General features: G+C 40.9%; 1 protein-coding gene across 1 annotated transcript in view; it reads left to right on the forward strand.

Moving 5' to 3' along the window:
* The first annotated feature begins 4,339 nt into the window (after positions 1 to 4,339).
* The window catches only part of GK5 (glycerol kinase 5), a 59,472-nt gene continuing 46,272 nt past the window's right edge, over positions 4,340 to 17,539 (forward strand). The window contains exons 1-9 of the mRNA XM_006027285.3: positions 4,340 to 4,357; positions 6,488 to 6,581; positions 7,948 to 8,023; positions 10,083 to 10,176; positions 11,289 to 11,420; positions 14,817 to 14,892; positions 16,115 to 16,176; positions 16,256 to 16,329; positions 16,682 to 16,742. Of these exons, the coding sequence (XP_006027347.2) occupies positions 4,340 to 4,357; positions 6,488 to 6,581; positions 7,948 to 8,023; positions 10,083 to 10,176; positions 11,289 to 11,420; positions 14,817 to 14,892; positions 16,115 to 16,176; positions 16,256 to 16,329; positions 16,682 to 16,742 (687 nt within the window). The remainder of the gene's footprint in view (positions 4,358 to 6,487; positions 6,582 to 7,947; positions 8,024 to 10,082; positions 10,177 to 11,288; positions 11,421 to 14,816; positions 14,893 to 16,114; positions 16,177 to 16,255; positions 16,330 to 16,681; positions 16,743 to 17,539) is intronic.

The raw sequence follows: 17,539 nt of genomic DNA on the forward strand, positions 1-17,539 counted from the left end.
CTGCGGGCCGGGCCGGGCGGGCTGACCCTGCCGCCGGCCCCTCCCCGCTCTGGAGACGGGCCCGTGCTCCCCGAGTCTCCCCCCGCGCTCTTGTTCAACCCCAACCAGCGCCGCCCTCGCCGCAAACCTTCCCGGGCTCCGGCTGGTGGGTGCTGACACCCGGCGATCATCCAAGCGAAATAATGCCCAGGGTGGCCGTTTCAGACCTGTTACTTGGTTAGGTCCGAGGGTTAGAAGCAGGCGCGGCGGGGGCCCGCAGGAGGCGAGGCCCGGGCGTGGGACGCGGTGAGCGACTCCCGCACGCAACCCAGCAGCGCCCTCTCCCCTCCAGGGAGCGTGCCTTGTGGCGCTGGGTTAGGCTGGGTCTCCAGCTGAAAGATGTTCAGGGTAGTGTGGACACCAAACATGTGAGTGGGAACATCTCTGGCTCCATTGGTTTGAAGGAAGAACAGGAAAGGATGATCCTGCCATTTTCAGTGCCCCAGCAGAGAGGTTCTGGTCGAGGGAGAAAGATCCCTCAAGAAGCGCATTGTGTTGTTTGTAAGGAGATGATCGTGCTTTGTAATCGTGACTGTCAGGTATCGGGGTTGTAGCCATATTGGTCTAGAGGCAAAGGCAGTCAGGACTGGTGATTATAATAATATAAAAGTAATTAAAAGGTATCACCTCTACTATGAGTCCTAATTGCCTCAATCATGACTGTCACTCTTATGACTACTACTGATGCTGGAAATCAGTTTCCACACGTAGGGCTCAGGAAGTATGCCAGGGCAAGTTGACTGTAGTTTAGTCAACTTCTGGTCCCAGTTCTGAAACAGATTCCTTTTTAATACCCTTGGGTAAGTCATGTAATATCATTTCCTTGCTTAATGTACAGATATGGCAATTATGAAACTATAATGCCTCCATCAGAGTGGCATTGTGATGCTCAGGGTTAGGGAAAGTACTCAGATGTCCCCAGATGAAAGGTGCTTTACAAATAAATAATTGTACTTTGAATTAGTGATTACTGTTTATTTTCAGTGTAGTATCTGAACAGAGATGTATAATTGACTGGTAAATGGACATTAAACTGGGGTACTCTTAGCTTTTGTGATGAAGAATATAGCTTAAAATTGAAGCTGCACATAATATTGATAGGAAAGTTGTACTTTTTTCTGGTGGCTGTGTTGATGGTCCAGAGCGGTGGGGGCCAACCTTTTTGACAGGCATGCCACAAATTAGCTCAACACCCTTCTTGAGTGCCACTCATCCCCCTTCTGTGCCCAATCTGCTGCTCTGCTTTTTGCTCCCTAGTCTGTACTCCTTGCCCCATATCCTTCCCTGCTTTCTGCTTCCTGTCCTGTGCTCCTGCTCTGCTTTTTGCTTCTTGACCCGTCCGTTTATGTGCTGCCTCTTCTTCTGTGGTGTGCTGTGCTCTAGACACAGGGAGGCTGCCTGTGCCACTGGTGGTACTCATTGTGCAGGTTGGACACCCCTGGTCTAAAGAATAAGCAAAAAGGCAAGATTTGTGCGGCAAAGTAACATTTTGTATCAGATTGACTTTTATAGTTGGGAGGGATGTAAGGCACTTCCTGGCACAAAATGCCCTTCCTGAGGCCTGAGAAAACAACTTATAGTACCTCATTGCAGAAATCTTGCTTCTTGCGTAATAATAGTGACAGGAGTTGCTCAAAAATTGGCATGAGAGAGAGAGGCTGCCCTGTTTTTCTTTTGAAAAGTTGTACAGGTTGGATAGAAGAATCTCTGAGCCTTATATAATCCTAGTTAATCCTACCAATAATATACAGACAGAACTTGAAGTTCAACTGATTGCTGTGCTGTTAGTTTTTCAGACATTTTCATTTGTCTTTGGAGGAGGGGAAGGTATTATTACTACCCTTTTGTTAGACAACTACCTAAGAAGTCATATTTTGGACATCAACAGTTTCCAAAATGTTGGAAACCAAACATGTCCAGTTTAGGTATCTATCTTAACCCTCTCTGGAATGTTTCTTGAGGACAACATTATTTAAAACGGATTGAACAAGGATAATAAGAAGTCCTTCTTTAGGCAGTAGGCAGTAGAAGGAAAACAAATGGAAGTGCAGGACCCCTGCTTAACACCTCGGGACAGCTATTAACTGACATTCAGGAAAAAAGTGAACTCTTGGATGCCCACTTTGCTTTGGTATTTCACCAGACCAAGGGAAAAGTCAAGCAAGATAAGGCTCATAGGGGACATGCTGGGATTGACAGCCTCCCCACTGTGGATGCTGAGTGGGTGCAATACCAACTAGTAAAGCCAGACATTTATAAGTCAGTGGGACTGGAAGGACTTCATCGAGAGTGCTGAAGGAGCTGACTGAGTTATCGCGGAACCCCTGGCAAAGCTCTTTCAGAATTCGTGGTGCACAGGGGAAATCCCTGATGATTGGAAGGGGGCCAACCTAGTGCCCATCTGCAAGAAGGGGAAGAGGGAGGACCCAGGCAACTATAGGCCAATCAGCCTAACCTCTATCCCAGGGAAAATCCTGGAAAAACTCGTTTAAGAATCTATGTGCGATACACTCACAGAAGGTAAGATTCTGAATGACAGCCAGCATGGCTTTGTCGCAGGTAGGTCTTGTCTTGCCAATCTCATCTCCTTCTACAACCAGGTCTCTCACCACCTGGATATGGGAGATGAGGTAGACGTTACATACTTAGACTTCTAAAAGGCTTTTGATCTACTATTGCATGATATCCTTGTGGGAAAACTGGAAGATTGTGGGCTCAGCTGCTCGATAGTTAAGTGGGTGGGAAACTGGCTACAGGGTAGGATCCAGAGAGTTCTCATGAATGGATCTGTGTCTTCCTGGTGCGAAGTGGCCAGTGGTGTCCACTGCTTGGACTGGTCCGTGCTTGGACTGATGGTTTTCAACATCTTCATCAGTGATTTAGATGGGGGAGTTGCTGGCCAAGTTTGTGGATGACACCATGTTATGGGGCAGTGTGGTCACGTCAGAAGATAGTTTGCAGATACAGGTGGACCTGGACAGGCTTGAGAGTTAGGCAGACTGGAACTAGATGAAGTTTAACACTTCCAAGTGTAAGGTCCATCTGAGGGCAAACAACCCTCAACATACATACAGGCTTGGTGGTGACAGCTTGACTGGCACCATGGCCCAAAGGGACCTAGGGGTAATGATTGATCATCGCATGAATATGAGCCGTCAGTGTGAGGCGGTGGTCAGCAGGGCAAACAACACACTGGCATGCATCAACCGATGCATCTCATGTAAAACTAAGCAAGTGATACTTCCACTGTACTCCGCTCTAGTGAGACCACAGTTGGAGTACTGCGTCCAGTTCTGGGCGCCACACTTCAGCAAGGACGTGGAAAAACTAGAGAGGGTCCAGAAAAGAGCCATCCATATGATCAGGGACTTGCAAGGCAAGCCATATGAGGATAGGCTGAGGGACCTGGTCATCTTTAGCCTAATGACGCGAAGGTTAAGAGGGGGGATAGCAGCTTACCACTATATCAGAGGAGTGTATCAGGAGCTCAGTGAACAACTGTTCACTAGTGCACCCCAGGGGAAGACCAGGACCAATGGATACAAACTCCTGGAAGGCCGTTTCAGACTTAATACCAGGAAGAACTCCTTCACAGTCAGGGTGCCCAGATTGTGGAATAAACTCCCTCCAGAGGTGGTGCAGTCACCTACCCTGGAGGGTTTCAAGAAGAGACTAGACAGTCACCTCACTGGGGTCACCTAACCCCAGTTGTCTTCCTGCCTAGAGCGGGGTGGCTGGAGCCGATGATCTACAAGGTCCCTTCCAGCCCCTAACAGTCTATGAATCTATGAACAACTTTCGCTGGTCGTTAGTGAAAAATCTGTGACTGAACTGTTGAGGTTGAGAGAATGTTTCTTCTGCCTGCTTTCTAGGCCTAACATAGGAAAAGCATATATTTATTTCAAGTTTGGCATGAGATACACTGGCAGATTAGCATGGGATTTAGCATTTCTCTTGGTAGGGAGTTTTCTGTGACTTTTCAAAATCAGTTTTGTCAGAGTATATGGATTTGTTTAAATGGAAAAGTTTCATGGAATAATTTCATGAGAAGAAGTAGGTTTTGATGAACTTAGTCGACTCCAAAATGAACATGAGTCGTCAGTGTAACGAAGTGATAAGTAAAGCCAACCGCGCTCTTTCATGCATTAGTAGGTACATCACAAGCAGGTCCAGGGAGGTGATATTTCCCCTCTATATGGCAGTGGTGATACCGCAGCTGGAGTAGTGCATCTAGTTCTGGGCACCACACTTCAAGAGGGATGTGGATAACCTTGAGAGGGTCCACAGGAGGGCTACTCATATGGTTAAGAGCCTCCAGGTAAGATCTTACGACGAGAGATTGAGGGACCTGACTCTCTTCAGCCTCCGCAAAAGAAGGGTGAGCTGGGATCTTGTGACCGTCTAGAGATTCATCAGAGGTAGGGAGGGCAACAAGGAATAGGGAATGCTCTGTTTACCAGGGCACCCCTTGGGGTTACTAGGAGTAATGGTCATAAACTGACAGAGAACAGATTTAGATTAAACATTAGGCAAAATTTCTTTGTGGTGAGGGTTGCCAAAATCTGGAATGGGCTTCCAAGGGAGGTGGTGCTCTCCCCTACCTTGGAGGTCTTTAAGAGGAGACTAGACAAGCACCTAGCTGGGGTCATCTGACCCAAGCCCTCTTTCCTGCCCAGGGCAGGGGATGGGACTCGATGATCTACTAAGGTCCTTCCGACCATAAAAATCTATGAAACGTCTAATGACCTACAGGGGCAGGTTCCCAACCTCTGAGCCTCTCAAGCTCACTTGGGGTTCCCGCAGCTCCATGGCCTCAGTCAGGGGTGGTGCAGTTAGGAGTTTCAGAAATGGACATCCCAGGCTCAATTTCATTTTGAAATGTATTGTTTTTAAAGAAAGTTTCTACAAATTTTTCCTTCAGTGGTATTTTTTTTTGACTGGCTTGCTTTTATTCCAGAGGGTAACAATTTTTTAAAAAATAATTTTGGAAGCTATAACTAGCATGTAACATCTGACTCAAAACAATACTGCCATTTTCTTACTTTAGGAAACTCTAAAATTACAGGAATAAATATAGTGAGAACATTCCTCAATATTTTAACCAGTTGTTTAAAACGAAATATGGATGCTCTAGGTACCACTTATGAATTTAGTGACTGGAATCTGATGCAACAAACAAAGTGAACTGGCTGAATGGTATCTAGCCTCTGGTAGTAGATAGAAAGTTCTTTACAGTCTCTCTCAGACCTTCACAAATGTTTACTATTCACGATTCAAAACTGACATAAGTATGATTGTCAAGCCAGCCAATTGACTGGTCACATTTGTCTAGCCTATTATTTGATCTTTGTTTATTTGTCAAATACTCTGTGAAGTCAAGAATGTTATTGTGTAGGTGGCACCTACCTTTTCTAGTGCATTATGGTGTCATCAGTTTGCAAGGGTGGGAGGGAGGGCTGGCCCTGCATGAGTGAGGATACATGCACACACTCCATTTAAGAGCAGGTCTCTCCGTCCTCCTCTCTCCTGAGCTCTTTCAGCCTTATTTCCATTCTCCCCCTGCTCTACATCTCCCAAGCCATGTGAGGCTGCAGAATCTGCTCTGTGCTGAAGGAGGAACCAAAATGAGCAATATACAAAAAGGTGATTTGTCTTTTATAGTTGCTGTGTGCGCTTTGTTGTTTTATTTTGTAACTGGTTGGGCTGACCCTGGGATTCTGGGGCACAGGGAAAGCCCAGGGGAAGAAGAACTGTTCAGTCTTGAATATTTTATACTTACCTAACATCATTAGTCATAACAACTCATTACAATTTGTAGAATTTAATGTCATTGTTTTGCAATAACAGTTAACTATTTAAAATTAGCATAAGTATTTATCCTGTTGAAACCTCTCTAACCTCTCCTTACTGTTCCAATTTTAGTATATGTCATGCTGAAGCAAACAAAATTAATACTTAAAACACTTTACTAGTATTTGATCAACTGAGCAGTAAAATATTGCCAATAATTTTTTTACTAGTCAGATACCCAGGCCTAGAATTTTTATTTCCAACTTCAGTTAAAGTCACTGAATTTTGTATCACCCTTGTATTGCTTCTTTCTTTCTTCTCAGTTCTCCAAGCAGAAATTCCACCTCACTGTAGTGTAACAAAAATTGTAATTCTTTCTGCTTTTAAAGTATTATTATAATCAGGATATGACTTCACTCAGTAGAACGTCTAAGTAAAGCTTTGGGAATGAACCCTTATATTATGTGGACTACTAAATAAGAGGCTGTAAAGGAGCCAGATCAATCCCTAGGGTGACTCAAGTGACGTCAATGGAGTTACAAAAGGGATCTATACAGTATAGCGTTCCTGTTGTATGCACAGCAGGCACCCCCACACTTATATTGCTGTTACTGGTTTGAACTAATGTTTGTAGTGATGCTATACTTTTTGTAAACAGATTAAATCGCTTCATCCTCGCCCTGGCTGGGTTGAATTAGATCCTGATGTTCTGTGGACTCAGTTCACTGATGTATTAAAAGAGGCTGTACAAGGTAATTGTTAGTGAAACCACACAATAGTGGAAGATAATCACTAAAACTAATGATTGTCTTAGGGTTTGGTTTTGTTTTTTTGTAATAATGAAGTATATAATGTACTTAAGGCTTATTGATGGCCTCAATAGGAAACTGCAAAATACTTTTATGAATTACTCGGGAACCTGAAAATGCATTTTTTGCAGAAAAAGGATGTTCTTTCCTTAAGCATATGTTTGCAGTACTGGGCCCACTGGCAGACAGACAGACAAGATAACACTAATTTTGTTGACTGTGTCTGTATAGTCTTTCAGCTAGATGTGATTTTTAACCTGACCTGTTTTCATGAAATTCTGCTCTTGGAAGTATGTATTTAAGTCCCAATGAAGCAAACAGATGCCCCCTTTAATGGTATAGCTGAGGACAAAATTTATGTTTTTAAAAAAATGTGTGTATCAGAAAATAATTTCTGGAACTGTCATTTTAATTTGAACTATGCCAATACATAATAGATATTCTAACAAAATTAATATAACATGGCACATACCAAATTCTAGAATTACATTTCAAGTATTTTCTACATGTAAAATTTTTAAGCCATCTTAAATCTCACATGGTTTAAACAGTAGTTCTCAACCTTTTCAGACTTGAGGCACTCCATAGAAAATGCCAACTCTTAGCTTTCACTTGTTTTTTTTCCTTCAGAAATATAATAGAGCAATTCTTCTGTTGTAAAAAACTCAGATACCACCACAACATGGCAGAATCTTATTGCAGTCATAGATTCACTGGTTTAAACAAGCCTTTTTTGTACGTCTCATTAATTACTGTAGATTATGAAAAGCAGTTTTTTAAAAATCTAGTCTGCATTTTGCAATCTGTGCCTTTTATTCGCTTTCTGCATTTGGATTCTTCTGTTTGAACACTGAAAATTAATAAAGGGCGTGTCTCTTAAATTATGCTTGGGTATAAACAGTGCAGAGAAAAATGTTTAAAACAGCTGTTTTATTAGACTTCACTTCTGAAAAGAAAATTGTTTAGATATTTTTAGGGATAAAAGGTTTTATAAGAGCATTAGGTTATATCAATGAAGCCTGAAGTATCAAGGTGTAAATGTATGCCTGATTACATGTCTACTGGTTTTGGAACAAATTGGCTTATTCTACTGGCATGTGTGAATTCTTGGTCATTTAAGCATTCATGTTACTTACCTACCTATCCACTGAATAAAAATGAGTGATTATCAACTAAATCGGGTACTTTACGTTTAATATATCATTAAAATAAATTAGTATTCATTACATGATTAATGATTTTCATAAGGCTTCATAGATATCTCAGAATAATGGTTTCTCATTTGTTAAAGTAATTTTTTGATGTTTAGGTGCAGGACTTCGTATGAATCAAATTGCTGGTCTTGGCATCTCAACACAGAGAGCAACTTTCATTACATGGAACAAGTATGTACAATATATGAATATTTTTAACACATTTATATAACAAAAACGCAAAGAGCTTACAATCTAACTTTATATGTGCATGAAGAGTGAAGGTAATTTATAATTGGGAGAGAAATCAGAGGAAGAATAAAAACTACATTAATTTAAGAATGTGCACATCTTGAAGTATGTGATATTATACATACAGTACAATTTTTATGTTGCTAATACTTCCATTTTTCATTGTAGAAAATAAAACAGGAAGATAGCACTTTATAGGTCTCTTGCGAGTTGCTGGTAGGCATCCTGCTTTCCAAGTCCTACTGTCTAATGGGCTCTGCTTGTGAAAACTTTCCAAGCAACTATGTAAAGGACATGTGTACATTGGTACTGTTCCCCATATTTGAAACAAATTGAAGAGCCGCAGTCACTGCATGTGTTGTCATGGCCAGATTCAGTGCTTTGTGGTTAAAACACACAATGGGTTTAACTCAGTTTTGATTAGTCTGAGATTTAACTCCACTCAAAATGGGGCAAGTGGGAAAGTGGCAGTTGTTTATGCACTAGGCTGGAATGGCTATTGAGTCAATGACTGTTGAAGCAAAGTGTTCATTTAGATACTTAATTCAGGTTAATTCAGGTACTTAATGTGCCTGAATGGGCTTGTCCACCTGTAAAGATAAATACCAACCATCTCTTTTTAGCCTGTGTTCATTAGATTAGATATTTGCTCATCTGCTTTTATTGTGTGTCTGCATTTTTGGATGCGAGGAAGCTGAGAACAATGCAAATGTAGCAAAACATTGCTTCATCCAGGATTAAAGTTGGAGTGGTTTTGCTACAATTGAGTTGTTGGCAGGGAACAATTAGAACAGACCAGCTGCTGCCCTTTTGAAACTTTAAAACGACTTTCAAGCCCTTTCAAACTTTTGAAATTAGAACTGACTGTCATGTGGCAGGTTTGTACATGTCTAGTCTCCTCTGTCTTTAAAGTGCAGCTAATGTATATGTTAAGCAAAGGAAAATCCATAACATTCCCCGCCACCACCCCCCACCCCTGGGCGCCCTAACTCTTCAGGTTCCTGCCTCAAAGCAGCCAGCATCAGCGGCATCCTTTTATGTTTATACATCTACAGTTTAGTAATTCAGAACTTTTAGAGCTACTTGATTTCTGCTATGTTCTTGGTTATAGTTTGCAAAAGTGTGCTAGTTTTTTGTTTGCTTTTTTTGTGTGTTGGTTTTTTTTTTTTCCTGTACTGCTCACCATGGTATCTAAGTACATATTGACTCAGACTCATTAGAGTAGGGGTAGGCAACCTTTTCTGACTGTGCTCCAGAATAACCCTGGGTCTGGAGGTGGGTGAGTGCTAGGACCTGGCTGCCGCCACTGCTTGACACCATGGGAACACGGGGAAGAGTGCCCGTAGCCATGGGCTGGATCCAGTAGTTTTATGGGCTGGATCTGGCTCATAGGTTATAGGCTCTCAACCCCCGCATTAAAAAAGGTCCGGAGTTGAATTAGTGATTTTGACTTCCCATTAAACAATTTTCCATGAAAATGGGCTACATTTAAAGTTTTTTCAACAGACTTCCTGAGACTTCAAGAAGAAATGTTCAATCCACTCGCATGGTCAGAGACCTTCAAGCAAGGCCCTATGAGGAGAGACTGAGGGACCTAGATCTCTTCAGCCTTTGCAAGAGAAGGCTGAAAGGCGATCTTGTGGCTGCCTATAAATTCATCAGAGGAGGGCAGCAGGAAATAAGAGATGCTCTATTTACTAGGGCACCCCCTGGAGTAACCATGAACAATGGCCACAAATTGATGGATAGCAGATTTAGGGTGGACATTAGAAAGAAGTTCTTCCCAGTAAGGGTTGCCACAATCTGGAATGGGCTTCCAAGGGAGGTGGTGCTCTCCCCTACCTTGGGCGTCTTCAAGAGGAGACTGGACAAGCACCTAACTGGGGTCGTCTGATCCCAGCGCTCTTTCCTGCCCAGGGCAGGGGGTTGGATTCGATGACCTACTGAGGTCCCTTCTGACCCTAACATCTATGAATCCTGTTTTATTACTGGTTTTCAGGAAGACAGGAAAACCTTTCCATAATTTTATAAGCTGGCAAGATTTAAGAACTGCTGAACTCGTAAGTTCCTGGAACAGGGGTCTCATGCTGAAGGTAAGTCTACTTGCTGAGTACATAGCTTCATATATTAAAGTCTTATATTTTGTTTTCATTTTTATGGAGACCCAAATACACCATGTCAATTATTGTAAGTGCCTCAATAATACATTGATATATGAGATTTATGCGGTTTGCCCCTTAACGTTTTTTTTTTAAGTCAGAAAAAATTACATACAAGGTGAGCAAACTGAAAAGAAATTCAATATGGTGTTCTATATAAACATTAATAGTGAAATTTAAGGCTATAAGAGAGTCCGTAAGTTGGGAATCACTCCGCCATATTAAAATGTTGCATATTTTAGTAATGTAATATCATATTCTTTGTCCCAAAATGTCCTTATTTTTGATTAGCAAGGTAATTCTTTGCTCAGATTTGTGTGTGATAGATTTGGAAAAGATGCACTGTATTTGTTTTTACTTAAAAAAGGAAGTTCATGCCTTATTTTAAGTAGAAATACTGAAGCCATCTCACTGCTACAGGTGATGCTAACACCTTCATAATGAGAAGAGTAAGAGGTTAAATTCCTGGCTTTGCCACAACAGATACCCCTTGAGTTTCCCTGGACAGTTCATATAACCTCTCTCTCCTGTCTCTGTGAAATGGGTCTGAGACTGTTTTTGCTAGAACTGTTTCTACTAGCATAAGGCTGCTATCATGTTTTGCCAGCAAAGAATCCTAATGTGGATATAGTTATACCAAAAATGCAAGAGTTTGTATAGTATAGATAAAATAAAACTGCCCCTTGAATAGAGCAAGCTTTATTGGTAAAAGCACAGTTTTGCTCCTAACTGCCTCTATGCTTTTGCAAGTACAGATGTGTTGATCAGAAGTCATACCTTTTTCATACCTGTGATCAGTATAGTTATGCCAGCAGTAGTCTGTTATGTATATTGGTTTAATGCAACTCTTTCTCTCAATCCTAGGTCTAAAATTCTTTCTACTAGAATTTACTAGGAGTTTGAATCCTCACCCCTCCTAAAGACAGTCTCGTCATTTATATGGTGGATTTATGTACATTATCTTTAAATGACATTCAACCATAGTATTTAAATAGAGACAACCAAGTATTTTAATTAAATAACTTTTTTTGCTCCTTTTGGAACAGGTGCTCCATATTATTTTTACAATGCTTCATTTTTTGACTCGGAGTACTCGATATTTAGCTGCAAGTTTGTTTACTTTCTCAACACATCACAGCTCTTTGAAACTGTCTTGGATTTTCCAAAACATAACTGAGGTAAGAAGGTAGGAGGAGAAGGTAACAGATCTCAGTGCATAATAGAGACTTGTTTATTTTGTTTTCCTATCTTAAAAAAATGGAGTAGGAGTCTGTTTCACTTAGGTATAATTTAATGTATACATGTGGTGCCAATGTTAATTTGTGATCTATTTCATATTTGTCAATGTGTGCATATTATATTATCTTTGCTTCTGATTTGTGCAAATATGTGGGCATATAGATAATTTTACTGATGTAAGTAGTCCAGCAGAACTCAAAAGTATTCATATAATGAGTTGAACTTTCTGACTTATTCCTGTTAATGTTAAGAGGGCTGTTCATCTTCAGTGTGGCCAAAGGCTGCCCACCACACAGATTACATGCTCTGGAGGCAGGCCTCTGAGATTTTTCTCTGCCCCGTGACATAGGCAGTGCTGGTGGTGGTGCATGGCCCCCTGTGATTTTTATCTCACCACACAGGCTGTTCCCTGCCACACAGGTGTGTGACCGTGGGAAAGGTGACTACAGGGATATGTAGCGAGCTGGACAGCCCTGTTGTATAATGTCATTTGATTGTACTTTTCTTTAAAGTACAAAGAAAACTTTATAACAAAGTTATTGTATAACAATCAAGGAATATTTATATTTTATCTTGCACTACTGTGTTTCCAGTCCAACATAAAGCATGTCAAAATGAATAACTTAATGCTTAGCAAACAAGGGCTACTGTTAACCCCACTTTTATTTAATTTTAAGTGTCTGATTAATATTATGTAAATGTAAACTTGGGCATTCGTTTAACACCATACATTGCTGGCATCACATTTTTATAGTATGTTAATTCATTTAGTCTTTGATTCAGTCCTTTTCTTTTTCATTTTACTTACTTTATTTATCTTTGTGTTTCTTTTTACTTAATTTCACCTTGTTTAGTTTCAGGATTTTTTTTTTGCGAGAGAGAATTTGTGTGTGTTTGTTTTTTACAATGATCAAAGAAGAACGGAGAGAATTTTCTAAAAATCTGTTCAAAATCTTTAATTGAAGGATATGGGAGTCTTGAATCTTCAATAGGAGACCTTTTTCCTCACACAGCTTCCTTAATTTTTGGTTTAAAAAATCAAAACACAAAAATAAAAATGAAAATCCTAAGCAAAATTCAAAAGTGCCATCTAAAAATATTTTCCCTTTCAATTAGGTTCTACTTGCATTGGTCTCTTTTGCTTCCTACTAGTTTTCATTGTGCATTGTGTCAGTAGAAATGGAATAGCCAAAACCTAAATGTCTAATTCTAAAGAAAAATAGAGAAGATAAAATTTTCAGACTTGTACATCATGAAGAAGCTGAAAAGTATAGCTCTATTTGCTACCTTTGACAAAGGTATTTTTGTTAGGTGTTTGTATTATTCTTTTTATATTTTTTTCATATCTACCAGACTTTTTTTCCTTTTATCATCATTTCTTGGAATCATAGAAAGTTAGGGTTGGAAGGGATCTCAGGAGGTCATCTAGTCCAACCCCCTGCTCAAAGCAGGAACAGGCTCAACTAGATCATCCCAGCTAAAGCTTTGTCTAGCCAGGTGATAAAAACCTCCAAGGATGGAGATTCCACCACTGCTCTGGGTAACCTGTTCCACTGGCTTACTATCCTAGTAAGAAAAATTCTTTCTAATATCTAACCTAAACTTCCCTTGCTGCAACTTGAGACTGTTGCTCTTTGTTCTGTCATCTGCCACCACTGAGAAGAGTCTAGCTCCATCCTTTTTCAAACCTCACGTCAGGTAGTTGAAGGTTGCTAATAAATCCCCTCTGTCTCCTCTTCTCTAGACTAAATAAGCCCAGTTCCCTCAGTCTTTCCTCCTAAGGCACATTTCCCAGCCCCCTCATCGTTTTTGTTGCTGTCTGCTAGACTCTCTCTAATTTGTCCATATCCTTTCTGTAGTGCAGGGTCCAAAACTGAACATAGTACGCCAGACTTGGCCTCACCAGTGCTAAATAGAGGGGAATAATCACTTCTCTTGACCTACCGGCAGCACACCTACCAATGCAGCCCAGCATGCCGTTAGCCTTCTTGGTAACAAGGGCACACTGCTGACTCATATTCAGCTTATTGTCCACTGTAACCCCTGGGTCCTTTTCTGAAAAGCTGCTGCTGAGCTAGTCAGCCCCCAACCTATACTGGTGCATGGGATTGATCTGTCCCAAGTGCAGGATTTTGCACTTGTCTTTGTTGAACCTCATGAGATTTCTTTTGGCCCAATCCTCCAATTTGTCTAGGTCACTCTGAATTCTAGCCCTACACTCCAATGTATTTACTGCTCTCACCAGCTTGGTGTTATCTGCAGACTTGTTGAGGGTGCACTCCATCCCATCTTCCAGGTTGTTAATGAAGACATTGAACAAAACCGACCCCTGGGGAACTCCACTTGATACCGGCTGCCAACTAGACATTGAGCCATTGATTACTACCCTCTGAGCTGGATGCTTCAGCCAGTTATCTGTCTACCTTACAGTCCATTCATCCAGCCCACACTTCCTTAGCTTGCCTGTGAGGAAGTTGTGGGAGACGGTATCAAAAGCCTTCCTAAAATCAAGGTACATCACATCCACCAGTCTCCCTGCATCCACAGAACCAGTCATCTCATTATAGAAGGCAGTTAGGTTGGTCAGGCATGACTTGCCCTTGGTGAATCAATGCTGACTGTTCCTAATCCCCTTCTTCTCCTCCAAGTAATTAGAAATAGATTCCTTGAGGATCTTCTCCATGATTTTTACAGGGACTGAGGTGAGGCTGACTAGTCTGTAGTTCCCTGGATCCTCCTTTTTCCCCTTCTTAAGTATGGGCACTATGTTTGCCCTTTTTCAAGCACCCAGGATTTCTCCTGATTGCCATGAGTTTTCAAAGATAATGGTCAGTGGCTCTTCAGTCACATCAGCCAGCTCCCTCTACCCTCAGGTGCATCCCATCCAGCCCAAATTTTCACTTCTTATAAGCTTCCTTTTTGTGATTTAGTTTACTGAAGAGTTCCCAGCTAAACCAAGCTGGTCTTCTGCCGTACTTGCAATTCTTGATTCCTTCTCTTCACTAACTTTGACTTCTAAAGTATCCAGGTTTACCCTTTCTAGGGCTTTGTTTGATTTCCCCTATTAGTACAACTTTTTGAGAGAGGTTGAGTAAGGTTGTCAGCCCTAGACATGAAGTGGCATATACATCTCAAAAAGAGCTGTTTGGATGGGGGACCACACACTGAGCGAGAAAATAAAATTTATATTAGAGCTTCCAATGACCAATCCAGCCTTCCTAGAAGAAATATTGGCAATTGCAGAATTTTTTGGAGACACTTGTAGTATTATTATTCAATTAAATATTTGGAGAAGGGTAAGGAAAATACAGAATTTTTTTTGTTTTGCTTTTCAGGTACACCAAGCTGCCAAAGAAAATAACTGCTGCTTTGGAACAATTGATACTTGGCTATTATATAAACTCACCAAAGGTGAACATGTCAAGTATTCGTTATATATAAATAAAAATACTTGGAATATGAATGGAGGTATTCAATTCATGCACCTGACCTTATTCCCAAAAATCTAACTTTTATGTAGGGGTGACAGATACTTTTCTGTGCAAGGACTATTCTCTAACTATTTATGACTACTACATACTGCTCTGCTTTTTGAATGAATATCTTAGCTTAACTTAATAGGGACAGTCTGGAAGTATGGGGACAGCCTGAAAGAAATTAATGGTTCAAGATGGTCTCCTCTCAAATAATTGAGAGTTAAATGGCAATGCCAGAACTAGAAATAAAAAGCTTATTAACAGGGTTTGAATTACAAGGGAAGCTTGTGGGGGCAGAGCCCCCCCCCCAAGAAACAAGAACCCCCTGTAAGATTTGAAAATCATAATCTGGGGAGCCTATGATTTTATTAGGGCATTGTGATGGGCAGCCCAATTTTTTAGGCAGACCCCCTCAAGAGTTCAAGTGTAATTTGAACCCTGCTTATCAACATAAAGGAATAAAGAATTATACCTCGGTTTAAAAAGTGATGCTCTCATGAGAGGCTGGTGACATTTGTTGGGAAAACCAGACTGACACACAACACCCCATTAGGGGTTTCTGAAGAAGTTAAGGCTACTTAGATTACCATCAGTGGGTGGTAAAACCAATCTGTTTAAAAAATTTGTCTCTGACAGCTTGGTTTTTACTTGTGAAATAAATTCTGATTTGTTTTAAGGCGGCTCTCTAGTCATTGTTTACCACTAATCACAGACTTCCCAAAAGGAAAGAACTGCAAGTGCCCAAACTCGGTCAGACTTGCAGGGTAAGAATGGTTGATATTCAGGATAATCCAGGGTCCTGGTCTCACAGGGCAGAACTGCAATATTCAGTCCTAAAATAATAGGAAAAATGGAGACCTGCTGACCCCCAGGAGCTGTACATAGAAGAGACTACAAAGGGATCAGCAATGCAATAGGCCTAAAATTATGACATATGGTAATCAAGCTGGATGTGGTTATCAAGCTTCTGAAGGGTTCCGTGCAGACAATGTAAGGACATGAAGACAATTGCAGGATGTGGACATGAAGATAGACCTAATCCCTTATAATCTTTCGATATTTTAATGCCTTAAAAGTGATGAATTTAGATATAGTACATAGATTTTCTTCTATTGACACTAAATTTCAGGCATTTAAAACTTTTAATTTAATTATAGGTTCTGTGTATGCTACAGATTATTCAAATGCCAGTTCTACAGGGCTGTTTGATCCTTTTACAGTAAGTATCTTTTAAAATAACATTTATTGTCCTCTATTCTGTCAGATTCACTAATATTTTACTCTCTCTGTTATTTCAGAGGAGTTGGAGTTCTGGTTTTTGCAAATTATTGTCCATCCCAATGTCTATATATCCTCCAGTGAAGGACACAAGGTAAAATGAAGGCATAATCTGAAAGAAGCATGTGACACAATTCAATAAATTATTTCTAGAAAAATATTATAAAAAATTGTGTCGGCACTTAAAAAGTTTTATAAAAGTGAAGCCAAAAATAAATTAAATTATAAATATGTGCAGTTGCATATTTTTATTTCTAAATTCAAAATTTTGGATTTTATTCTTCCAGTAAAATATATTTGAAATAGTTTAATGATTTAAAAAAATAATTGTTGATAGTTGATTAAAGGGACTCTTCACTGTATGCTGAAGACTCATCCTTTCTTTCTTTTCTGTAATTTAAAAAATGGTCATTTCAGCGCAGTGACTTTTTAACATTTATTTTCAGTTGCAATTTCGGCTCAGTTGACCCTGAAATATTTGGGGTGCCTATTCCAATAATGGCATTGGTGAGTATAAATCTTTTATGTCTTCTGTAATTAGTTAGCTTCTGTAACTGTTCATTTATCATATGGCGTACTCTATGATTTCTAAGGCTCTCTTATAGTTTCATAGTAGCTAGGGTCAGGAGGGACCTGAACAGATCATCTAGCCTGCCCCCTGGCCACAGGCAGGAATGAATGCTGGGTTCACAAGACCCCAGACAGGTGATCGTCCAACCTCCTCTTGAATTTGCCCAAGGTATAGGGGCAAGGACCACTTCCCTGGGAAGTTGCTTCCAGATTTTGGTCACCCTAACTGTAAAATATTGCCTTCTGATCTCTAACCTAAACCTATTTTCTATCAGCTTATTACCATTGTTCCTTGTCACCCCAGGTGGTGCTGGGGAGAAAAGGGCTCTACCTATTTGCTGTTGATCTCCCCTGATGAGTTTGTAGGCAGCCACCAGGTCCCCCCTCAGCCTCCTCTTGCTGAGGCTGAACAGGTTCAGGTCCCTCAGTCTCTCCTTGTAGGGCCTGCCCTGCTGCCCACTCACCAAGCGGGTGGCCCTCTTCTGAACCCTCTCCAGGCTGGCCACATCCCTTTTGAAGTGCGGTGCCCAGTACTGGACGCAGTACTCCAACTGTGGTCTGACCAAAGTCACATAGAGGGGGAGTATCACCTCTCTGGACCGGCTTGAGATGCACCTTTGGATGCATGACAAGGTTTGGCTGGCCTTGCTGGCTGCTGTCTGGCATTGGTGGCTCATGTTCATCTTGGAGTCAATAATGACTCCAAGATCCCTTTCCGCCTCTGTGCTTTCAAG

Source organism: Alligator sinensis, unplaced genomic scaffold (genome assembly GCF_000455745.1).
Source record: "Alligator sinensis unplaced genomic scaffold, ASM45574v1 scaffold846_1, whole genome shotgun sequence".
Classification (NCBI taxonomy): domain Eukaryota; kingdom Metazoa; phylum Chordata; order Crocodylia; family Alligatoridae; genus Alligator; species Alligator sinensis.